The sequence below is a fragment of the Taudactylus pleione genome, unplaced genomic scaffold, assembly GCF_031769625.1.
Source record: "Taudactylus pleione unplaced genomic scaffold, aTauple2 ptg000386l, whole genome shotgun sequence".
NCBI classification, from domain to species: Eukaryota; Metazoa; Chordata; class Amphibia; order Anura; family Myobatrachidae; genus Taudactylus; species Taudactylus pleione.
The window spans coordinates 7,396,823-7,422,970 of NW_028284787.1; the positions used below are offsets into that span (position 1 = coordinate 7,396,823).

General features: G+C 46.9%; 1 protein-coding gene across 2 annotated transcripts in view; it reads right to left on the bottom strand.

Moving 5' to 3' along the window:
- SLC6A19 (solute carrier family 6 member 19) overlaps positions 1–26,148 on the bottom strand; it is a 152,966-nt gene that overhangs the window by 64,710 nt on the left and 62,108 nt on the right. For both annotated transcript variants that reach the window (XM_088445644.1, XM_088445645.1), the window contains 4 exons: positions 23,318–23,455; positions 18,748–18,929; positions 14,678–14,788; positions 7,506–7,618 (listed from right to left, as the gene is read on the bottom strand). In XM_088445644.1, coding sequence (XP_088301770.1) covers positions 7,506–7,618; positions 14,678–14,788; positions 18,748–18,929; positions 23,318–23,455 — 544 coding nt within the window. The remainder of the gene's footprint in view (positions 1–7,505; positions 7,619–14,677; positions 14,789–18,747; positions 18,930–23,317; positions 23,456–26,148) is intronic.

Below are 26,148 nucleotides of genomic sequence, written 5' to 3' on the forward strand. Positions count from 1 at the left end.
AGGCGCCACAGGTGGAACAAAGGGCGGCTGAATGCGGAGAACACCCTGCATAAAGGTGCGCACATCCGGGATTGTAGCAATCCTACGGTGAAACCAGACAGATAGGGCCGAAACCTGTACCTTCAAAGAAGCAAGGCGAAGCCCATGATCTAGTCCCGCTTGCAGGAAGGCGAGAATCCGAGACAGACGAAACTCCCGCGGTGCATAACCTCTCGGTCGACACCACTGGAAGAACGTATGCCACACGCGATGGTATATCCTCGCGGAAGACGGTTTCCGAGCTCGTAACATGGTACGCACCACAGAGCTGGAAAACCCCCGGGACCTCAGCATGGCCGTCTCAACAGCCACGCCGTCAAAGACAGCCGAGTCAGGTCCGGGTGAAGGCAAGGACCCTGAGACAGAAGGTCCGGTCGTAGCGGTAACCGCAGAGGAATGTCCACGGACAGACCCTGAAGGTCTGAGAACCAGTGCCGTCTGGGCCACGCGGGAGCTATCAACAGGAGCGTCCCTCCTTCCTGTTTGAATTTCCGGATTACCCGTGGAAGAAGGGAGACCGGAGGGAACAGGTATGCGAACCGGAACGTCCACCGGACGGACAGAGCATCCACCAGAGACGCCCCTTCGTCTCTTGTGCGAGACCCGTACACCGGCAACTTGTTGTTGTGCCGGGACGCCATGAGGTCGATTTCTGGAAGACCCCACCTGTCCACCAGTAGTTGAAAAACGTCCGGGTGCAGGGACCATTCCCCCGGATGAACGTCCTGGCGACTTAGAAAGTCCGCCTCCCAATTGAGCACTCCCGGGATGAAGACCGCTGATATGGCCGGAAGATTGCGCTCCGCCCAAACCAGGATCCGAGAGACCTCTACGAGAGCCGCCCGACTGCGAGTTCCTCCTTGCCTGTTTATGTAGGCCACGGTGGTAGCATTGTCCGACTGGACCTGCACCGGGCGACCCTGGAGAAACCGCTGTGCCTGCTGGAGAGCATTGAAGACCGCACGGAGTTCCAAGATATTTATTGGAAGCTCCGCTTCTGTCGGCGTCCACCTGCCCTGGAACAAGTGTGGACCCGAAACTGCTCCCCAGCCCCGAAGACTGGCGTCCGTTGTCAACAGGACCCAATTTGGAACCCAGAACGGACGTCCCTTGTTGAGGTGGGTCGTCTGTAACCACCACGTAAGGGACAGGCGAACCTCCTGGGTGAGCACAATCGTCTGGGACTTCAGAGACTGAGTCAGCCCGTTCCACTTGGACAGGATCAGGTGCTGCAGAGGTCTGGAGTGAAACTGGGCGTATTCCACCATGTCGAACACCGACACCATGGAGCCCAGTAACCTCATCGCCGAGTGTAAGGACACCCGGCGGCTGTGCAGACAACTGCGCACCCTTGACTGTAAAGCAGAGATCTTGTCCTCCGTCACGAAGATCCTTTGCTGTCCCGAGTCCAATAAGGCTCCAAGATGCAGAATCCTCCGAGACGGGATTAGAGTGGACTTCTGCCAGTTGATTAGCCAGCCGTGCCGTTGCAGCAGTGCAATGGTCAGGTCCAAGTGGCGTAACAGGAGCTCTGGAGATCCTGCCACCAATAACAGGTCGTCCAAATACGGCAACATGCGGACTCCCTGCAGCCGCAGAGAAGCCGCCATGACCGCCATCACCTTGGTGAAAACACGTGGTGCTGTTGCCAGGCCAAAAGGTAACGCCCGAAACTGGAAGTGGTCGCTGCTGATTGCAAACCTGAGGAACTGTTGATGGCGCCAAAGAATAGGGACATGCAGGTAAGCGTCCTGTATGTCCAATGACACCAAGTAGTCCCCAGGTTCCAGCGCCAGAATGATGGACCGTAGGGTCTCCATCCGAAACTTCGGGACCCGCAAAGACTTGTTGAGTGCTTTGAGGTTGAGAATCGGACGATATGACCCATTGGGTTTCTGTACCAAAAATAGATTTGAATAGAAACCCTGGCCCCTCTGGGAGAATGGAACCGCCACTATAACTCCAGCCTGGAGCATAGTGTGCAATACCTTCCGCAGCTCCGTAGCCTTGTTCCGGTCTGATGGGAGACCCGTGGTGAAGAAGCGAGCCGGGGGTCTGTGCCGGAAGGAGAGGGCGTATCCGTGGGAAACCACCTCCAGAACCCAAGTGTCTGTCGTAGTGGTCGACCAACACTGGGCGAACTGTAGCAGGCGGCCTCCCACCCTGGGATCCCCCAAAGGGAGGCCCGGACCGTCAGGCCGCAGGCTTGTCATCTGGCTTGGGGGCCGGACGTCTGGTACTCCATGCCTGCTTCCGGGGCTTGACCGATTTCTTAGGGCCAGCCTGTCGAGGAAACGACTGTGGTTTGGGCCTGCCCTGGGCCCTAGATGACCGAAAGGACGATGGTCCCGAACCAGAAGGAGCAGCGGCCGACGGGAGACAGGCAGATTTGGCTGCCGCCAGCGTGGCCACAATCTTATCCAGATCCGGACCGAAGAGAACTTCTCCGGTAAACGGCAACGCTTCCAGACCTTTCTTGGAATCTGCGTCCGCCTTCCAGGATCGCAGCCACAAGGTGCGACGAGCAGCTACCGCTGCTGAAGAAATTCTAGACACCAGAGTACTAATGTCTAGAGCCGCCTCGTTGATGTAGGTGGCCGAATCACGGAGATTGCCAATCAACTCCGCCTGATCGGCCGGACAGTCGGATTCAAAAGAAGCCTCTAATGAAGCCGCCCAGCGCTCCATCGCTCTGGCAACCCAGCAAATGGCCATAGCCGGCCGTGCTGCCCCCCCTGCAAGGGAATAAGCGGACTTCAGGCAGATTTCTACCTTGCGGTCCGTAGCATCCTTAAGGGAGGACATGGATGGCATCGGCAATGTGGCACTACGGACAAGACGGGTCACGTGCGAATCCACCTGTGGAGGGGATTCCCACTTCGCAAAATAATTATCCGCGAACGGATAAGCCACCGCCAGGCGTCTCTGCGGCTGGTATCTTTTGCCAGGTTGTTTCCACGCCTCCTCTAAATGGTCCACCAACTGACCCGAAAGAGGAAAGACTGTGGCATCGCCCTTCACATCTTTGAAAAAGGCATACTTAGATTTAGCCGCTGGGGGAACTTCGTCCTCAATCACCAAGGCTGTGCGGACCGCCCGAATAAGTCCAGGAATATATACTTTGGACTTAGCATCAGCGTCCTTAGTATGGAGAGGTTCCTGATCGTAAGGATCTAGAATCTCCCCATCATCAGACGTCCCTTCGTCATCCTCATAAGGAGCGGACAGAGACGCCACCGGCCTTTTATGAGACCGCATCACAGACTCCCCTTGCAACACATCCGACAAGTGCTGTACAGAACTCGTCAGGGAGTTAACCCACGCTGGCTCCTGAGAACCCGGGAGCGGGGAAATAGGGAGACTGTGGGGTACCACCAATTGTCGTGGGAACCCCTGCATGGGTGACGACACCACAGACTGCTGGGACAAACCCATCGGAGTAAACGCGGGCTGCGGAGCTAACTGGCCCACTAAAGCTGTTAACGCCTGAGCGAAACAAGCCCAGGGCGGCTCCTGTACCGGTGCTGTAACCGTAATAGGCCGCGCCATGGACAAACACTGCCGGCAAAGGCCCTCCGCGCTACCCTCCCCCTCCGCTAACGGTACTTTGCACGTGGTACACTGTAGCCGGAGGGGAAAATCACTTTCAGACATGATGGCACCACGTATGTGACCTCTCTCACCAATTAAGTATTAAATAGGCGAGAGACCACCCTGCAGCACCGCACCGCAAGGGCTTTAGCAGAAAGAACAGGGACAGTAATAAAGCTGACAGTTTAGAGAAGAAAAGATTACAGGCAGCAGCGCTAGCACAGTCACATACAATGCAGAAAAATAACAATTCCTGCACTAACAGCGCTGATCACTCAACTACACAGACACAGGGCCTGGTAGGACACAGCGCTGCATACACAGACCTGACCACAGCGGAGGAGAGGTATGCGGGGGGACCCAGACCACGATGCTTCCGTCCAGCGCTTCCAGCAGCGTTCACCATGCGTTCTGGAGAAGATGGCCGCCGAGGAGCAGAGAGGAGGCTGGCCTGGGGGAGGAGCTCTGCCACAGGACCAGTCGGCAGCATGCAGAGAGGGCTGTGTGCAGCGGGGGAGGCGCCGGCTGTGAGACAGGGAAGGCGCGCTCCCCTGGCATGCATTTAACCCCTGGGACGCCGCAGCGCTACCGCTCTGCTGCGGTCCGCTGTCCCAGGGGGTAGTGGAAGCGCAGGTTGGTCGCCTGGCTCCACGCTGCAGCCAGTCCCCAGGGAGCCCCCTGCCTGGGGACTTAGGACCATGTGATCAGCGGGGACCCACCGCGGGACCCCGCTGCTTACCTCTGTCCCCCTTGAATCCGGCCATGGTCCGGAGCATCTGGGGTCACCGCTAGCTGTGACCCCAGACGCCCACCAGCATCCCCGGATCAGTACCGGCGTTCTGGTACCGGCGGGGTGTAGGGAAGACAGCATGGACGTCAGGACTGACTGTCCATGCTGTTCATCCAGTTGTGCAGCCACAGCTGCATGAAGAATAAGCTTCAGGGGCTCTTCTAGCCCCCACTCCAACAGGTGCACCCGACTCCGGCCGGGCACCAAACTAAACTGAGGTGCCTTGGCCCGGGGGCGGGGTATAGGAGGGGGACCTAGTGCATCCTGGGAGGCTGAAAGCTTAACTCTTTGGTGCCCTGCGACTGACGTCACACCTATACCCCAAGGTATCCTGTGGATACCCTATGGACCCTGAAGTAGAAATGACCGATATCATGAAGATGGAAAGGAGCCCGAAGAGATAAAATGTGATGCAGTGTTTCAGAGTCGGCAGAACGTAATTGGGCCACCACCTTCTCCAGAACTCGAGAGCGAATTTAGAGCGGAGGACATCCATTCTCGGGAAAATTGCTGTAATCAGGGACATTCAAAGGCCGCTGAACCAGAAACAGGCAGTAAAAGGGTGAACCACATGGCCACAGCAAAAGAATTGGAACCTCCTAAACTTCATTGCCCGGACTCAGTCATATTGAAATCTGAATCCGACGTCCCTACCAACACTCCAAGCACAGCTAAAGAAGAAGTGACATATCTCTTCCCAGAGTGGCATCGCGCAGACTGCGAGTACATCACGATAAGTTCCCAAGAGGTAGCAGCAATTCTGAAAAAGGCATGCAACAAGTCAGGGAAGAGACGCAAAGGAAACTCTACCCATTAGATGCAGGCAATAGTATGCTCAGTAGCTGCTTAAAAGTATCAGACTAAATTGTTACAGGTGTAAATACTGTGTTAAGAGTTATAGTTGCCCATGTTGTTGCAAAAGAAACAATGGTAGAGTTTGTCTAATAGTGATTCAGATTTGTTAGAAAACCCGATGCATGGGGACATGCATCATTCTAGCGGGGAGGAATGTGATACCCCTAAAGTGTATATTGTCCAGCTTATATAGATATATGGTATGTTGAGATAATAATTCATATATTTACACTGCATTATGTGGTAGAAGGGTGCTGATTGATGTACTGTAGGTGCTCAGTAAATAAGCTAAAAAGACTGTCAGTCTGTGTATTTACACAGCGTTAAATAGTAAGGAAATGCTGTTTGATGTGTCAGCGCCCCCCCTCCCTAGAGAGGACATTGGAGCAGCCTGCCTTCCCTGAACTATTGTGCACTGATGGGCGCGCGGCATGGAGCAGGTTAATGCCGCCGCCGCAGAGGGAAGAAGGAGCTCTATGGAGACCTGAGTAGAGAGAAGCAGGGCGCGCGGTCGGCGGGAAGCGGACCCGCACGCGACCGCTGGAATATAAGAGTTTTCCCGCAGGGGCTGCTGGGGGTTGGCCTGAGGTAAGCGAGCAGCGGAGGAAGCGCTGCGCTTACCGGCGAAAGGGAGTCCTGAGGCAGCGGTGAGCGGCGCAGAGTCTGCGCACTCACCTGGGAGTCCTGGGGAGACTGTCGGCAGGAGCCGCTGGCAGAGAGAGAGCTTGGATCGTAGCTCAGCTGAGAGGAAGCTGCCAGTCTGCCGGGTCCTGAGAGGAAGCAGCGTCAGCAGGGGGATGTCTCCAAGCCTGCCCCTTCTAGGTGACTGACAGCTGGGGAGCTGAGAGGCTGCTGCCGGGACTCAGAGAGGAGAAAGGGGTTTTCAGCAATGGAGCCGCCCTGCATCCTCCCCCTTCTTGTGACTGACGGCTGGGGCCAGAGAGTATCAAGTGCTGAGGCGCGGCTTCCACTGGATGGGACGGACCAGAGCTGGTGACAGGTGGAGCAGTGAGTACTCTGACCCGCTCTTAACGCAATCCCTGTCAGTTTACACAGCCCCAGTATTAGTTAGTGCATACCAGCTGAGGAAGAAGTTCTTTCAGTCTATAAGCAACTTGGATCCCTAGTGACTTTAGTGCAAACCCTATGGGACAAATGTATTGAATGCAGTAAAAGGCAGTATCCTATACAGTGAGAGTTCCCCATCCTGCAGGGAGAATATAGCATACACTTTTACTATTTGGATGTAGACATTGCTGCAGGTAACTCCCATCGGTACATTCTCTGGACCCTAAAGCTCTTAAATTTGCTGACAGGAGATAACAGACACTGTGTAAGTAAGGGAGCAGCCATACTCTCAGCTAAGCCGCAGGGAGCAAATCCAGGAGGAAGTACAACTAACTCTGCTACATCTAACCTTAACAGAGCCCAGTCAGCTACCATACAGCTTTCAGTAAGGAAATATTGTTATATTACATACTGCATCCAAGCCAGTTGTTAATACTGTGCAGTAAGGGAAGTAGAGAGTTGTATTGTGCACGCTACTACCAGAGACAAGTAACCTGTTTAAAAAGCCTCAGTGCAGGATCTTGCATAGATAGAGTACATTTCAACTTATTCCCCAACATTCTTCTTCAACCCGGGCAACGTTTATAAAAACTGTCTCCTAGCTAGCTAATCACTTGCATGCAGTGAGAAACTTCGAGACTATTGCATTCTATGTTTTTCCTGGTGCACCAGGTAGATGTGGTAGAACATGCTTTATTTGTTCTGTTATACATATGTGTGATGTAATATATATGTTCGCTTTTAACCTTCTTCTCTGCAGTTGGATCGCAAGTCCAGTGTTCCGGTTACAATAAAATTTGCGGATCCAAGTGTAAATTTATTTGCTTAAAAGTGTGCTGAAAAAAATCGAATTGTTCTTCTGAAATGCTAATGTAAAAGTTGTCACTAATTTGAACTGATCTTGTTTGAATAAATATCACATCCTATTGCCACTATTGCCTGTATCTAAATCATTACCTTCCGGAAGATTCCAAGGTGATCCAGAGACAGAGTATTTGGTAAGGAAGCACCCTAACACATCACTAGTAGAATAGAACACCCTTAGCGGGGTGTTACAGATGTAATTATTATACTTCACATACAATTTTAATGCTTGTAAGTTATGTGTTAATAAAGTTATATAGATTTAGCAAACATTGTAAACATATAACATTTGACTTACTGTACAGAATTGTAACTGGAAAATGAAATCAGGCCCCCAAAAGCGAGAGAAAATGAATAGAAAACTTGGGCACCAGCATCCAGCCAAGTTACCGGATTTGCCAATTCATTAACCTAAAATAAATTTTACGTTTGTGAGTTTTTTTATTTTGAATAATACTAAAATAAAAAATGAATATGGGCAATGTCCTATCAACTTATACATATACAAGTGATTGTTGGCAGTCTTAGATATGCTGGCATACACATTATTCTCCAAGTGCTAACTTAGTGAAATATGTTACTTATGTATAATAAGTTACATATTTTGAATAAATAGAGAACAAAGTTCAAAGCAGACTGACAAAACAGCGCTGGGATTATTACTTCATTTTATTAAGAAGAGAAATGTAATACAAACAGGACTTATGTGTTACTTGAGAGCAACATTTTTAATAAGCTTTTAAAATTGATATTTCAGCATCAGCAGCAGTTCTTACCTTCTTTCTGTTTAGGGGCAGCCTGGGCTGAAGCATTGCCTTGGCCCCTATCCATTACGCATGCGTGAAAAAAGGACGGGAGAAAAACCCCACAATCTCAAGCCTCGCACATGCGAAGTAAAAATAGCATCGGTGCTAGGGGCTGCATCAGCTGCATCCCTAGAAGCCGAAGTGGGCTGGTATATTAAAAGCAGAAGTGGCTTCCCATTGTTTATGGCAGTCTGGACTGGCAGCCCCAGGGGGGGGAAACTCCTCCCCCTGGGCTGTCTGTTTGAAGAGTGAATAGCAGAAAGCATTTTCAATGGTAATAAGTACATTTATTAACCAGTACTCAATGCGCGCGCGAAAGGTGCAAAGTGGGCATGGCCACGTGTCACGAGGGGGCATGGCCATGCAGCATGGGGGCATGTCTGCACGTCACGCTCCCATTTCTCTGCAGTCTTGGTCATGCCGAGTGCTTCAGGAACTGATGGGCTTCCCCATGTCACTCACTGGCTGGCCCGGGCCCCTGGGGTATGACTGGCCCAATCATTCATAGGCCGACTCATGCGCCAAAGTCTGTCTTACCGCCATGTGCTGTGACTTGCTCAGAGGCACAGGCTTACAGCTAATAGCGGTGGGAAGGCGGTTGGGTAGTACTGTGTTCCAGCTACTATTTTTTAAATGGATCGCCGTACCAGCCCATACCGCCTTACTCGCACCACTGTATTATAATATTCACAGGAGGAAGATAGGAACTGGCGCTGTAGCATAGTGGGTGACTGGGGGCTCAAAGGGAAGTGGTAGATTTTACTGGGAGGCTGCAGCCCAGCAGTCCCTCTATAAAATCTGCTCCTGATCAGCATAAATAGCCTTTTAAACGTCATACAATTTCTGATGTCTACCTTATAACTTTAAAAAATCACATAAATAATTGTTTATATGGATAATTTCTTAATTGGGGGTGGGTTTGTACCAGGTCACTCATAAATATGGTTCTAAGGAGTTTATTTATCATGCTGTGATAACAAATTTTTCTCCAATTTTTGGTTGATAAAGGAGTTATCACTGGTCCACCTAATCAGGGCCGTAGCTAGGGTAGTGCGGCTGGTGCCATCGTACAGGGCACCACAGATCAGGGGGCGCTGTTTGGGCCTGTCAAATTTCCGTTTATTATCATTCTCACTTGTAGCTTCCTCTTATTTCATCCCCAGCATCTCCTGGCTTCCCTATCTGTTCCCTGGCCCTTCCCCATGAGGCCATTCCCCTTTTTTGGGTGCATTATGTTCCTTTGCTCTGCACCATGTATCAGCAGGATACAATTTATATATATATATATATATATATATATTATATATATTCCATAGCCAAAAAACCTTACGGTTTCACATGTCCCATTAAGGCTGCTCAGACATGATCTGAAAATTCACAAAACCTACTGAATTTGTGCCACAATTTATTAACCATCAGGGTTTTGATGAGCAAACTGGGCCACCTGCAGAGCAGTAGGACAACAAATAGGTACACCAACACGGGTGGAGGAGCAGACAGCACACAGGAGGTGCTTTAAGGGTGCAGAGGGAGAGGCGGCTGTGGGACACAGGCTTCAGGTGTGTGGCGCAGTGGCAGCAACAGGGGTGTGGAACAGTGGCAGCAACAGGGCCGTGCACAGAAGCATCAGCGGGTGACAGAGGGACTCATTGGTGCTGGGCATGCACCTGAGAATATCAAATCAATAAGACACAGATGCATGGACGTATCAGTGAGATCCATCCATGCATTGTTTTAAAAAATGAATGTGTAATATAAAAAAAAAATTACGTGCCCCGACAGCACAACCAGCATCAAGCTTTGGAGCCCCAGTGCTGGTTGTGCTAAACACATGGGACAAATGACATACGGGGTTCCCTCTATAAAGCACAACCAGCACCAGGCTAATCAGAGCCAGACCTGGTTACCAAAATACAGGGGACAAACGACGTAGGGGGTCCCCTAAAAAAATGGAATTCTCCCATAGAGAATTCCGGAGGGAGGAGGCATGGTGTTTAAGGGGTTACACCTCAAAAGCTATTGGAGGTACGGAGCTGAAATTTGGCATACGTCGTTTGTCCCCTGTATTTTGGTAACCAGGTCTGGCTCTGATTAGCCTGGTGCTAATCAGAGAATTGTCGCTCGGTGCTGCATGCCAAATTTCAGGGCAAAAACATAAAAAATTAAGACTTGGGTGTAATCTAAATTTCAGTTTTATCTGACACTCAATTAGGACAATTTTTCTGCTGTTCTCTATGGTGGATTTTTGGGAAGGCATAACTCAGGGTAGGGGGCGAATTTAGACTTGGGGTTTGTTTTATTAGATAACTATTGTTCAACGGTAGGTGCTTTTGGGGCTTAGGTGATTGAGAAAGTTACAGTTTTTAAACTATTACCTCACGAATCCGCCATTATAGAGATAGGAGGTTTCAACTTGATGCACAGCCTCAGTAGGAGCGTCTATCAGGTGTACTTACTGTGGTTTCACTTGGGTGCACCAAGATGGCAGGTCAGTGCGAGCGGTAGCGGCGGATGGGCTTGGGGAAAGAAGCAGCCGTAAGTTACGGCAGGAACCCAGGGGGGCAGCAGGCGTTAGCTGTGGCCAGGACCCAAAGGCATTAATGGCGGCAGTGGTGAAGGCGGAAGGACCCGGGGGAGGTAGCAGCAGACAGATGCAGGCTTGGATCTGAAAGATCCGTGATACCTGCATCTGTGTATAAATAAACACAGAAGCACAGATGGGATAAGTGAGACCCATCTATGCTTCTGTGATAAAAAAAAACCTGTGTAAAAACAAAACAAAAAAAATGGCGTTGCCCTTCCCCCCCAAATGACAACCAGCACCAGGCTATGGAGACCAGCACTGGTTGTGCTAAATACAGGGGACAAATGACGTAGGGGTTACCCTTATTCAGCGTAACCAGCACTGGGTTCTGAGCCAGTCCTGGTTCTGTAAATACAAGGGAAAAATTGCGTAGAGTCCCCCAGTATTTATCAGAACCAGCACCGGACCCTTTCTAGTAGGGGGGTGATGCCACAGACAGGGGAGCCCTTTCACCAGGCCCCCCAGCCAAAGCATCACCCCTGACTGCTAGTCAGCCCAGGCCGGGGATCCCTGGGGAGTTGCCCTCTCCAGGGCACCCCAGGCTGATAGCCCGGGGTTATCCCTAGCACCCCTGGGCGGTGAGTGCCAGGTTGATTATCTAAAGTGTGGTGCATATGAAAATATAAATATTGTCTTTTGCAGTAGTTCTACAGGTCTCAGCAGGCATCCCCGCAAACTGGTGCTTGGGACAACCACAGGTACCAGCAGGCTGGGCATTAAGGGCCCACTGGTACCTATACTACCCCTGCAAAAAAAATATTAAAATGAATCAAAGACAGTTTGTTTTAATATTTTATTTAACGGGACCTTCACCTGAAGGGCAGCAGCCTTTAAGCTCTTTGTCATGGCTGCCGCTCCCCCGTGACTTCTACGGCATCTTCACCTGGAAAGCGGCGGCCTTCAAGCTCTCTTTCCCGGCTGCCGCCATCCAGGGCTTCCGCAGCGTCCTCTTGCTTCAGCTGGTCTTCTCGCCAGCTCCCCAGCTGATGACTGAGTGGACAGCACCTCACGCTGGCTGTATTTAAGCCAGACGAGGGGGCGGGGTGATGACATCGGGAGCCGTGATTGGCTCGTGACGGCCATCTTTGAATTTAAAAAATGGCACTGAGGCACCATTTTTTAAAAGGGCTTGCTCCGTTCTCACCATTGAAGTCAATGGTGAGAACAGCTCATTGGCTGAGAGGCGGAAGGCTCACCTCTCTCAGCCAATGAGCGCTCCGCACTGGGATTTCTGAACTGAAATCCCGGGTGGAGCTGTCATTCGGGTATTAGTGTTCTCTGAGAACACTACTAATGTGTGAGGGTCCCGGTATCTCCGTGTTTTTTTTTTGCCAAGACCCTGGATTGACTGAGAGGACAGATCCACGCATAGGAGGAGGTGAGTATGTTTTTTTATATTACAGCTAATCCATTGGATTATCTACTGGAGAAGAGGACAGAATGACTACAGGGATACATAGGTGAGTATGTGAGCTAGTGTGTGCATGTGTAAGTACATGTGTGTGTGCATGTATGTTTTAATAAAATTGTACTTTTCTACGGTGTCTGTGTTGTGTGTATTTTTAATATTGCTTTTGCTGTGGAACTACAGGTACCAGCAGGCCCGTAATGCCCCGCATGCTGATACTTGTGGTTCTCCAAGTACCAGCATGCGGGGGAGGCTTGCTGGGAACTGTAGTTCCACAGCAAAATACAATATTTGAGTTCTTTCATATGCACCACACTTTACATAATCAACCCGGCACCCACCGCCCAGGGATGCTGGGGATAACCCCAGGATATCAGCCTGGGCCTGGGGTGCCCTGGAGATGGGGACCCCTTTATTGGGGGGTCCCCAGCGCCCCAGGGATCCCTGGCCTGGGCTGACTAGCGGTCAGGGGTGATGCTGCGGCTTGGGGGCCTGGTGAAAGGGCTCCCCTGGCTGTGGCATCACCCCCCAGCTAGAAGGAGTCCGGTGCTGGTTCTGGGAAATACAGGGGGGCCCTATGCATTTTTTCCCCCTGTATTTCCAGAACCAGGACCGGCTCAGAGCCCTGTGCTGGTTGCACTAAATACGGGGGACCCCTACATCATTTGTCCCCCGTGTTTTGGCAACCAGGACTGGTTCTGAAAAGCCTGGTGCTGGTTGTGCTTAATACGGGGGACTCCTATGTCGTTTGTCCCCTGTATTTAGCACAACCAGTACTGGGTCTAAAAAGCCCAGTGCTGGTTGTTTTTCAGGGGGCGGGGCCATGCCATTTTTTTTTTAAACACAGAAGCAGGTATCAGATCGAGCCTGCATCTGTGTGCTGCTACCTCCCCGGGTCCTAGTGCCTGCCCCACCGCCGCCTGCACTGTCGCTCGCACTGCCACCGCTAAGGCCCGCTACCGCCCCGGGGTCCTGGCCACAGCTAACGTCCGCTACCCCTCCGTGCCTTTCCCCCGGGTCCTGCTGCAGCTAATGCCAGCTTCCTTCCCCCGAGCCCACCACCGCTAAAGCCTGCAAATGACTGCCATCTTTGTGCACCCAAGTGAAGCCACAGGAGTTATGCTCCTGTAGATAGATAGATAGATAGATAGATAGATAGATAGATAGATAGATAAGCAAATTCCTCAGAAAGTATCCCAATATGCCGAGATTTGCCTTATTTATGCAAAGTCTCTGTAATTTTGCTTGAATAAACTAATTAACAAGTTGGAGACGTGAATAATATCTGCATGCTTCTACTAACCTCTATGTGCTAATAATTTGGCTGTGTTACTACCCTTAGCCACATGGGACTTTAAAAATATTGCTTGGATTGTGTTAATGGTGTTCCTTTTTGCTTTGATAACTATACAGTAGGATATTGTACTAATGTATCTGCTATACTTTGCTGGCTAGTTCATGGATTAATTAATGGTGATTTTTTTATATTTACATATTTTATATTGGTATTTAAATGAGTGTTATATAATAAATTATTAATGACTGGCAGTGCTTCTAATTTCTTCTTTGTAAAACAAGCATTTACTATTCACTTCTTAACTATACATTAAAATATGGTTCATAAAACCCCTTTTTAACACTAGTGAGATCTATGGGTGAAATGAATCTCTGAAAAAACATAGAGCAGGAGAATAGTAAGGGCAGGAGCGTTTTAAGAGAGGAGGGGGGCCATGTGCAGCCTCCGTTTGGGCTCCCTCCTCTCTGACGGCGGGAAAATGGCGTCCGCACCTAATTTCCCAGGGACATCTTTACTGCGCATGCGCAGGTCACTGGGAGAATGGTCGCCACCATTTTCCCAGTGAGTGTCCACTGCTGTACAGCGCCAGTCCGGCGCTGCGGAGCAGCACTTCGGAAATTGGCGGAGAGGTAAGTATAATTATCTATGGGTGCAGGGTGTGCGGTGTGCACCGCACACCTTGCACCCATTATAAAGACGCCTATGAGTAAGGGCCTGATTGTAAGTGGCACGCAGCTCTGTATGTGGCAGCATTTCGCTAATTTTAGGTAACTGCACATTCGCTGTAGAGAACAAACTCATGCATATCTTCGGGTAATTGAGTTGGATGGATCTCAGACATTTCTCTCTATGGGGGAGATGTATCAAGCCTTGGAGAGAAATAGAGTGGGGAAGTTGTGCAAAGCAATTAATCAACTTCTGTCATTTATCTAGCACAGTCTGTGAAATGTCAGTTAGATGCTGATGGGTTGCTATGGGCAACTACTCCACTTTATCTCTTTCCAAGGCTTGATACATCTCATCTCATATGTGAAATGATTGTTTCTGGGTGTCAACTGGGTGGACGAATGGAAGAGAGTGGGAGTGTCATGGGCATGTAGCCAGAGTTGTGTCCTATTCGCGTGTATGCAGAGGGGACACCTAGGTAGGAGTAAGTGCCAATACTAATGGTGCTGGATGTGATAATGGACTGAAAGCAATGGGGTGGAATGAAGACCAGTGTGATTAGCTGGGTGTGACTCAGAATGAGGCCCTAAGTGTCTTTAGGCAGGAAACCAAACAGCCAGATTCCACAACTGAATATTGAGATCATTACTTTAAATACACTCTACAATTTAATATAGTGTAACAGTGGAAGTATGACAAAACTACTTACGTCTGGAGTGAACAAGAATTTGATCCCACTTACTGAACCCTTCAATGTGAGACCTCTAATCAGGAAAATTGTGAGGACCAAATATGGAAGTGTTGATGTTACATAAACTGCCTGGAACAAAAGAGAAATCAGATTATCAGAAGAGCGCCATTTTATGTATCTATTGATCTAGCATTGACAATTATGTTATTCATTTATATTTTCTATTTGAAGAAAATAAGGGATTTCATATGCATATATTTGTGGCATAAATATTCCAGACCATCCAACTTGATCTATTCCGTGTAATCTAAATGTTCTGCTTCTAAATTCAAACTTAATTTACTATTACAGCTTAACTTGGCTGAATGAATGAATTGATTAGTGGGGTTTTCTATGGCTTAAGCAATGAATTCACCACAGGTACTAGAACATTAAAGTAAGATGAAAGTTCAAGGTGAGACGGGTAAACTTGTAGTGTTTGCATGTACTATTGGCCTCTGAATACAAATTGTCATTGTAGAAAAAAACAAGCAGGGCCATAACCAGGTTTGTGCTGGCAGCGCCATTTAACAGAGCGCAGGGCTCTGGAGGAGGCACGGTCGCTGCCCAATGGCCCTTGCTTCTGGCTAGCAGGGTGCCTACAGCCAGGATCTCTGCTGCAGTGCTGCCCTTAGCATCCTTTGGATGCCCCAGACAGGCACCCTGAACTGTATTCAGCCACTTGGAGTGTCCTCAGGATGTTTAGGGCAGTGCTGCATTTCCCGATGATGTCAGCCCCACCCCCTATGTGCGATGTCACGATGGCACTGCAGCCCTGTTAGGCTGCTGAAACTTTAATTGGAGGCTTGATGAAGCATAAAAGTATTATTTTACTTGAATGTGATATCCATGATTTTGTAGAGCTTTAACGTCTATAAGCCGCACCAATTTCCCCTGGATTGTTTAGTCACAGATAGTGTATATGATTTATTGGGGGCTCCAGATTGGTGGTTTTGTTTTTTTCCTTTTTTATGCACAACTGCTGTTTATGTTTTCAAGCTGCCATTTCCAAGAGTGCAGAGAATCAGTTAGTCCTTATTTTCAGCGCCTGAACCTAAAAGAAGAATGCTTCTAACCATTATTTAACTTTTTTCTTTTAGAATGCATTTGAAGTAAACTGTAAAGTGTCTAATGCTGGACATAGACTATACAATTAGTGAAAGGTCTTCACTTCAGATACTTCAGCAAGAATTCATGATAACTAAGGGGTTTCATTTGAATCATTTATCTAAACACTACTCAGTTCTCTGAAGAACTAGAGCTCTAGTGATCCTTGATCACTAATTTACAGCTGTGTCTTCATAGACTGTGGCTTCAGTCTTGCCAAAGAGCCCGTCTCGGTGCATCAGGTCTTGGGCAACTTGGCCATGCTGATTGTCTTTTTTGCTTAAAATCTGTATCTTATTCGTACATAAAAAATATTGGAAGTGACAAAACTACTTTGCAAGATAGTGCTGATCAATTTGATGTGCGACATTTGTACATCTGTATACAAATTAGGGTGGTATTCAATTAGTTTTGCATATGCGATAAAGTTCTGCCTGCCGGCCTTTTCGCCTACATCACGTCTTTTCTCCACGGAAATTTATCATGCATGTCCCCGCTATTCGCCATATTCAATTCCAAAAGACGCGAAAACGCATGCCGGCGAATGTGAAACAGGTGAAAAAGTGCTGTCAGAATTGGGGAAACCAGCCTGTCACCCCCAAAAAGATGCACTAACATTGGGGATGAATATACAGTAGATGTGCCCGAATAGCCCTAATAAAGCTATTTGTGGTACTTAAGTTGTGTCTTTTGCTTCTAATTAGAGTCTTTGCACAAATGGTGAAGAATAGCATTAAGCAGTATTTTTTGCAGGAAATAAGTAGTCCTGTCAAATTTGGGGTACTTGGAAATGGGTGCTAGCATATTTTAAAGTCGCTAAAGTGACGTTTAAAAAAACGTAAAAAATGCACCTGAAGCAAGCACCTGCAATCATAACAACACCTATCTCATACTTGCAGACCCCCAAAAAGTCTATTACGCTACTTTTTATGTTTGTACCCCACTTTGTACTTTTTCGCCACCAAATTCAAACTACTTTTTAGGGGTGTTCCTCCCTTTTTTTTTAGGGATTTTTTGACGCAGTTATCCTTTGGGGGGCAGTGCCAAGGGTTCTAAGTGGTTTCCCCACCTTTGCACCCCAAAATAAAAAAAATACACTTCTTTTCTCCTGCTATTCAGAAGCAAATCACATTGCATTGACTTTCCGCATACGCGAAAAGTATATGGAATTGAATACGGAGATAAGTTTCCGACTGGTGAAAAGTCGCAATCGGCAATACTTTTTCGCGGATCTCGGCTTTTCGCTTCTAATTGAATACGGCCCTTAGTCTGAATCTGTATACAAAGCGCTATGATGCCGCGGCTGTGGCTTTTTCTCACGCCAAGTTCCATTGTGCTTCATCTGCGACTTTGTACGTGTTTAAAACTAATTCCTGTGCAGTATAAGTCGCAGCTCAACGTCTGTAGCACACTGTGGGCCTTATACCGAGTCGCACGCTAAGCTGATATTTACGCAGTCGGCTGCTGTTTTTTCTTCTGCGCATAAATTGGAGTCGCACAGTTCATGTGCCCAATTGTTACTGCACGGAGTTACAGAACGGAGTTGGATGCAGGGATAGTGGATTTCAGTAGGTATTCCTGGGAGGTAACAGGTAATTGGCTATGCAGACGCTGCCGTGCCGCATGCATATCACTTACAATGGCTGTGTCCAAGACACACAGCCGCTCAGGAGGCCATATTCATATGAATAAACTGCACCTGTCATAGGGCTGGTGCAAGTGTCGATGGTGTTTCCGATTGTGAATCTAAGGACACACCGAGACGGATTTCGCCGCCGCAAGATGCTGCAAGTGGGAGTCTTCAGTATTGGCAAAATCAGTCATGGCAGTAGCATAAAGACTATAGCAAAAGTGTCAGCCGCGACCGAGTCTGGGTGCGACTCAGAATAAGCCCCTTTGAGTGGTGATTCGCTGCTTCTGTTATGTAAATAAGACGCAAAATGTAAAGAAAAAGACAGTACGCTGCACTTGTTGCGGCTCAGGTGTGCTGGGCGTCTCACTCAATATGGTATATTGAGGCTAGGTGTATGAGGACACCTCTGTATTCTCCCTATATGTCTGCTTATCATTTTATATTACAGTGTATTCGAACACAATTGTACTGCTGAGGTGTTGTGTTGTGAGGTCTGGCATAAACATGATTGCACAAATCCTTCTATATAGCTTACAGTGTCATCCGTCAGATATAACAGATCGTTGTGCAAGTCATAGGCAGCATACAATGTTCTTTTTCAGAGATCATTTTCTGATTTTCCATAATGAGCACCTTTCATTTTGATTATTCAAATACATTCTGACCTTAGCCAAAGTATTATCTGGTGGTCACTCCCCTCCTCACCTATTAAAGGAACTGTTATAATATTGGATTATTTCTAGTCATTGCTAACTGGCTGATGTGCTTTTGTAAGAGATGCAGCATTGAAGCTCTCAACACCCTGTTGACCAAGCAAAAAGGAATTTGTAAAGGTCAGTAGTTCAGAGTATCAGCACTAAAATAGATTTCTCAGGTTTATTAACAGGTGACTAATCATAGGCACACAGCAGGAGAAATGAAGCTCTTGCCTTGTATTTTGGCCATAAGCACAGAGGGGACTTGTGATAAATATGGACATAGTGTGCTTACATACTGTATGGAAAGTTATAAATCTTTTAAGCAACATCATGCTAGCTAGTTAGTTTGTGCCTAATTACTTTCCACATATATCATGAATCTGGGGTGAAAATTATCATTTATTTATACAGTATACTGACTCTCTCCCCAATAGGACTCCAAGAACTTTAATTACTTTTTGCAGAGGGCAGAGACAGCTATCTTGGCACTGATAGTCTAAAATCCCTCCAGCGAACTTCCAGGAATAAGGTGTATTTGTTTTTTATGTTTATATTTTTAGCATTTACTCGCAATTATGTACATAATGTATAAATTAGATCAAACAAAATACCTTTCCTGTTGTTTCAATGCCTCTAATGGTACACACATATAGGACACCCCAAGCACAAGCCAAACTGAGAACAAGCCACCATTGGAGAGTGCCTGAATCTTCAATAGCTGGGGAGATATTCAGCGTTTCCCGATACCAGAAATAATCCACAGAAGAACTTTTTTCACACTCAAATACAACACCTGAAATTATTAGTAATTGTTTAGTCATTTGTGCAGTAAAGATGTTAGTTTTAAAACTTAGGGGCCTATGTATCAAAGCTTGATGCAATATAAAATTGTAAGAGAAAAGGTATTAACCAATCAGCTCATAACTGACATTTTTCAAACACAGCCTGTAAAATGTAAGATAGAAGCTGATTGATTGATGATTTATATCTCACAAGTTTAGCTCTCATCAAGCTTTGATACATAGGCCCCTTAATTCACATACCGACCCCATTACATTTCTGCTTCTCTGTAGGATAGTTATCAGTTCATCACAATTACCATTCTTACTTCTCAATGCTTGAAGAATACACCACCTTGTGGTTGTCATTGTTCCTGTTCTAAATAAGTTTTACTATAACAGGTATTTCAAAGGTGCATGTTGTTAGATCTTGTAGAAATACTATAGTTCAGTGACTGACTTGTTCTAAAAGATCCACATGTACTACTGACTATGGGGGGAGATGTATCAAACCTTGGAGATAGATAGAGTGGAGAAAAAGTACCAACCAATAAGCTTAACACTGTCATTTTTTAAACACAGCCTGTAAAATGGCATTTAGTAGCTGATTGGTTGGTACTTTATCTCCATTTTATTATCTCCAAAGTTTGATACATCATGATCTACCCCATTGTGATCCTGTAAGGAGATACTGTATGCTGTATAAAACTTGCACTCTTATTTTTGGTTGTCAACCATCAGTAAACTTAAAGTCAGTTAAATTCACACTTATGGTAGACATAAGCAATAAACCATTAAGATAAACCTTACAGTAATAAACTATAAATTATATGCCCGTCATTAATTTTTTTGGGGTTTATGATTCCCTTATTTCCGATCTCTGACAGTAACCAATGATTCCTTCCTATATACAACTTTTGTTGTATTTTACATTTCATTAAAATATATTTTTGGATTAAAAAAACTCAGAAAATGTTTGTAAAAATATTTTTTTTGTAAACTGTACAGAATTAATCATTGGAGACTTTCTAGACACTTCCAGGTACAGTATTTCAATTAGAAGTGATAGTGGTGAGCGTGCTGAAGGTAACCCGCCACTAAAATTGCACATTTTCCCTAAAACCCATGGAGGTGCACAGGAAAATATGCATTGTTAGTGATATTCCCAATCCCAGCTGCACATCGTGACTGTACACTGCTGAGAATTGCACCTTTGTTTCAAATCCGTTACTAGATTTTTGTGATCTCAGAAAAGTCATGCTGATACCTGTGTCCATAGAATCCAAACGATTAAAATTGCAATAAAATTAAATTGTAAACTAAACTAAAGCTAAAACAGCCTTGCACAATGATATGTGAAAATTGCATTCACTGCAAAAACACTAATATGTAAAAACAAAAATTACAATGAACAATCAGAAAACTGTTTTGTAAACCACTGTTGTAAAGAATAGTATACACCTACAGTACATTACTAGGTTGAGATTAGAGATGTGCGTCGACCCTCGTATTTTGGTTTTGGTTTTGGATCTGGATCCCCCCTGGTTTTGGATCTGGATTGGTTTTGCCAAAACCTCACCTCCATGTTTAGTTTTCGTGTTTTGGTTTTGGATCTGGATTTTTTTCTTAAAAAAACTATAAAAACAGCTAAAATGACAAAAAATGGGCCTGTTTTTGTTCCTACAGTATAATTAACCTCAATAACATTTATTTCCAGTCATTTCCAAACAATTTTGACCACCTCACAATATTATCTGCTTCATCTAGTTAAGGCCAAAAGGTTGCATCCAGCTAGCTGGCTGACTAAGCTAAGTGACACAGTGGGCGGCATTAACATGGGCAGTTCAGCTTCTAATTTCCAACACGGATACAGTGTGTTATACAGTGTGGGTTGGATACTGTGACAGCAGTGTCAGTAGAGCGTGTTGCTGACGGTGTCCTCAGTACATGGAATGGCAGTGCTGCAGTGCTGGCAGTGTCCTCAGTGAAGGGTACCGGTAATGTCGGCAGTGCGGGGGTGCCAGCGGTGTCTTTGGTGCAGGTTTGCTGGCTGTGTCGGCACTGCAGGGGTGCCAGTGGTGTCTTTAGTGTAGGTTTGCTGGCTGTGTCGGCAGTGCGGGGGTGCCAGCGGTGTCTTTAGTGCAGGTTTGCTGGCTGTGTCAGCAGTGCAGGGGTGCCAACGGTGTCATTAGTGCAGGTTTGCTGGCTGTGTCTGCAGTGCGGGGGTTGCTAGCGGTGTCCTCAGTACATGGAATGGCAGTGCAGGGGTGCCAGCGGTGTCTTTAGTGCAGGTTTGCTGGCTGTGTCAGCAGAGCGTGGGTGCCAGCAGTCTCCTCAGTTCAGGTTTGCTGACTGTGTCGGCAGTGCAGGGGTGTTCTCAATGCAGAGTGCCGACGGTGTCAGCAGAGCGGGGGTGCCAGCGGTGTCCTCAGTGAATGTGTGCTGACAGTATCGGAAGTGCAGGGGTGCTGGTGGTGTCCTCAGTGTGGGAGTGTTGGCAGTGTCGGCAGTGTGGGGGTCCTCAGTACTTGGGGCAGCAGTGCAGGAGTGTCGGCAACTGTGCTGTCGGCAGCAGGGGATGCTGCTAGTGGGGGTGCCGGCGGTGTCGGCAGCAGGCGCCATCTTCTTTTTCTCTCTCTCTGTGCATTTTCATTGGGCTTAACGCTGATTGGCTGAGAGCCGTCACAGACGGCTCTCTCAGCCAATAAGTGTTAAGCCTGCTCAAAACAAAACCTCGCGACCCGACAGCGGGGTCGCGAGGTTTTGCCTCGGGTGAGGGATCCGGGGCTGCGCTCGGATCGCCCCGGATTCCCGAAATTCGGGTGAGTTCGGATCTCTGAGATCCGAACCCGCTCATCTCTAGTTGAGATGGGTTCAGGAGTAAATGCTCTATTTATCACTCACTGATAACCCATAAGTTAATTGTTTTCCACAGGAAGGGTTGGACTGGCCCACAGGGGTACAGGAGAAATCCCCGGTGGGCCCCAGTGCCTGAGGGCCCACCCTCTCCTCTAGGGATCAGGTTTCAGACTGTGCACTTGAATTATACATTATACATATGTTACATTACCCTGCACAGGACTATGGTGCATTTTCTACAATGCATTGCTGTTATTAATCTGGTACATTAGCATGAATGCACTAGTAGTATTTACTATCTATATATATTTTTAAAGGGGCCCAGACCATGCACTCTCTAATGGTTATCCACACCCCAAAGTATGGACCCCCATCACTGCATTTCCCCGGTGGGCCATTCATGCCCCAGTCCGACAATGTCCACAGGAAGGGGTTACCAAAGAAGTTTCTGTCAAGAAATAAATGATTTCTCAGGCAGTTCTCTACTTACCATTATTTCTTGCATCTCTATACTCAGATATGGGGAATGCATTGTGCTTTATACAGTTACCACTGTTTTATATAAAATCATAACACCATTGCTGTGTCCCCATTACTGGGACCCAGCAAAGCTTTGTCGGCTTCAGAGACGCCTTTCAGACCTTGCTTAATCTCGCTGAGTCAAAGAGCTATGCACATGCCCAGACAGCACCTGTGTATTTTATCTATCACAGGTAGCTGCAGCATTGGGCTGCCAGCAATACAGAAGAGGAATATGCCAGGGGACACTCCTGGACCTCACTAGACAGATAAGTATTGGTAAATAGCAGAAAAATCATGCTACTTAGAGATGTGAGCAGTAGCAAAAACAGACGGTATATACTGTTCATTGGAATATTTAGGGGTCTATGTACTAATAATCGCGGGCCAGCTGTGATTTTTATCTACCCATCTCGCCAGGGATATTTTCATTTTTAATGAAAATATCCCTGTTATCTACAAAGGGGAACTCGCAGGTACAGCGGTGGCAGTAACAGCTGTCCCTGCGAGTTATATCCCAGTCAAATTGTGAAAGTCTTTCACAGAACTGTGCATGCACACAGTGTTAACTTCTGGAATCGGACAGGGGCTGCGAGAGAGAGATCAAAAGATCTCTTTCCTGCCCCTGGAGCCTCCATAGGCTTATAGTAGTTTACACCCTCTGAAGATGGTGTAAACTACTGTGGTTAATCTCTGAAAAGCTTTGCTTTTTGAAGTTTAGTAAATAGGGGTCAGATCGTAGTCCCCATTGCTAATAATTTGGACTGCGGTCTGCAGCACTAATTAGCACTTTGCCAGAGATTTCTGAGAAATCTCCTGCATTGTGCTATAAGTACATAGGTTAACTACATAAATTATGCAGAAACTGCAGTTTCTGCATCATTTTATGTAAAAAACAGATTGATACATAGGCCCCTTAATGAGAAGTAGAGAGCCTCAAGTGTCAAGAGGCAGCATTACCAATGGTTTTCCATAAAATGAATCATTATGTTTGTTTGTTTTTTATAACTAAAACACATTTTACCTGTGTGGTTTTCATTCAGTGGACAGGTACTCCATGGTAAAGGTTCTTGGAAGGAGTTGAAAAAATACCACATGACCCAGGCTATGATGGTGTTGTAATACAAACCAACCAGGAAAGAGACCAACATTGATGCAATACCTGCAAGAAATACATACAACTTTTATTTTTCTAGAACATTTTACAATTAAAAAGATAAAGTAAAAGTATGCAAGTGCTACTATGTAGGAATATGTATAATCCGTACAATGCTGTACGAATAAAAATAGACATTCAAAAAAAGTCTTTTGAAATGTTACTCCAATTTTGTCATACAGGGCGGGATTCTCTATGATGAAAAATGCAGTCAAACCTACGAAAATGCCATTTTCGGAGGTTTGACCGCATTTCCCATATGCACCAAGCACCGGAAAGCTAAACTTTATGGAAATTGCCAATAGGCAACTCCATCTTTAGATTGCATTTCTCAATAGAAGCCTATGGGCCTCTTCTCTGAGTTTTCCCTGAGAGGGATTCAATAGGATCCCTCCCAGGGTCCCCCAATGCTCGCACATGCGCTGGCTGATGGCCGTGGATACCCAGAGGGACTCCCGGTCAATTTAGGAAATATTAGCCAAATTTTGCTTTAGCTCTTTTATAGGTATAATTATTCTTTACAGTGACACTAGAACAGAAGCTATTATGAATAGTAACAAAAAACGTAATATTTTTAATTCAAAACCTACATTTCTGCTGCCTGTGACACCTGCTTCAGTCTACTACAATTCATATTTATTATGAATAACACATCACTCACTAGTGTATTCATGTTCCAAACATACCAATACCAGCAATGATGATGTATAGAATCTGTCTGAAACTATTAACTTAATTTGCAGATCATCATCAGGGGTAATCAATAATCCAAATGATTATATTTAGGGGTGTGCACCGGCCACTTTTCGTGTTTTGTGTTTTGGTTTTGGATCTGGATCTTTCTTCGTGTTTTGGATCTGGATTGGTTTTGCCAAAACCACCCTTCCGTGTTTTGGGTTCTGGGTTTTGTGTTTTGGATCTGTATTTTTTTGAAAAAAAGCATAAAAACAGCTAAAATCACAGAATTTGTAGGTTTTTCTGCTCCTATGCTATTATTAACCTCAATAACCTTAATTTCCACTCATTTCCAGTCTATTCTGAACACCTCACACCTCACAATAGTGTTTTTATGTCCAAAAGGTTGCACCGAGGTAGCTGGATGACTATGCTAAGCGACACGAGTGGGCGGCACAAACACGTGACCCATCTAGGAGTGACACTGCAGTGGCAGGCAGGATGGCAGTTAGAAAAACTAGGCCCCAAACTGTACATAATGCAAAGAAAAAAAGAGGTGCAAGATGGAATTGTCCTTGGGCCCTCCCACCCACCCTTATGTTGTATAAACAGGACATGCACACTTTAACAAATCAATCATTTCAGCGCCAGGGTCTGCCACACAACTGTGGCTGAAATGATTGGTTCGTTTGGGCCCCCACAAAACAAGCTGGCAATTAATGTGTCCCTGCACAAACTGGCTCTACGGAGGCAAGATGTCATCCTCATCCTCCTCATCCACCGATTCCTCACCCTCTTCAGTGTGTACATCCTCATCCTCACAAAGTATTAACTCGTCCCCACTTGAATCCACCACCACAGGTCCCTCTGTACCTTCTGGAGGCTGGTCTCCCTGGAAGAGCTGATAATTCATTTTGATGAACATCATCTTCTCCACATTCTGTGGAAGCAACCTCCTACGCCTTTCGCTGACAAGGTTCCCGGCTGCACTAAACACTCTTTCGGAGTACACACTGGAGGGGGGGCAACTCAGGTAAAATAGAGCCAGTTTGTACAGGGGCCTCCAAATTGCCTCTTTTTCCTGCCAGTACAGGTATGGACTGTCTGACATGCCTACTTGGATGCTGTCACCGATGTAATCCTCCACCATTCTGTCAATGGTGACAGTATCATATGCAGTGACAGTAGACATGTCAGAAATTGTTGCCAGGTCCTTCAGTCCGGACCAGATGTCCAAACTTGGTCCTGCCTGCCCTGCATCACCGCCAGCGGGTTGCTTAGGATACCTAAGTTTTTTCCTGGCAGCCCCAGTTGCGGGAGAAAATGAAGAAGGAGCCGTTGACGTGTCACGTTCCGCTTCAGCTGACAGTGTGTTCACCAGCAGGTCTTTGCACCTCTGCAGGCTTGTGTCGGCCGGAAAGAGAGACACCACATAGGCTTTAAACCTAGGATCGAGCACGGTGGCCAAAATGTAGTGGTCTGATTTCAACAGATTGACCACCCTGGAATCCTGGCAAAGCGAATGAAGGGCTTCATCCACAAGTCCCACATGCCGAGCGGAATCGCTCCGTCTTAGCTCCTCCTTCACTTTCTCCAGCTGCTTCTGCAAAAGCCTGATGAGGGGAATGACCTGACTCAAGCTGGCAGTGTCTGAACTGACTTCACGTGTGGCAAGTTCGAAGGGCTGAAGAACCTTGCACAACACGGAAATCATTCTCCACTGCGCTTGAGTCAGGTGCATACCCCCTCCTTTGCCTATGTCATAGGTGGATGTATAGGCTTGTATGGCCTTTTGCTGCTCCTCCATCCTCTGAAGCATATAGAGGGTTGAGTTCCACCGCGTCACAACCTCTTGCTTCAGGTGATGGCGGGGCAGGTTCAAGAGTGTTTGCTGGCGCTCCAGTCTTCGGCACGCAGTCGCTGAATGGCGAAAGTGGCCAGAAATTTTTCGGGCCACCCAAAGCGTCTCCTGCACGCCCCTGTCGCTTTTCAGAAAATTCTGCACCACCAAGTTTATTGTGTGA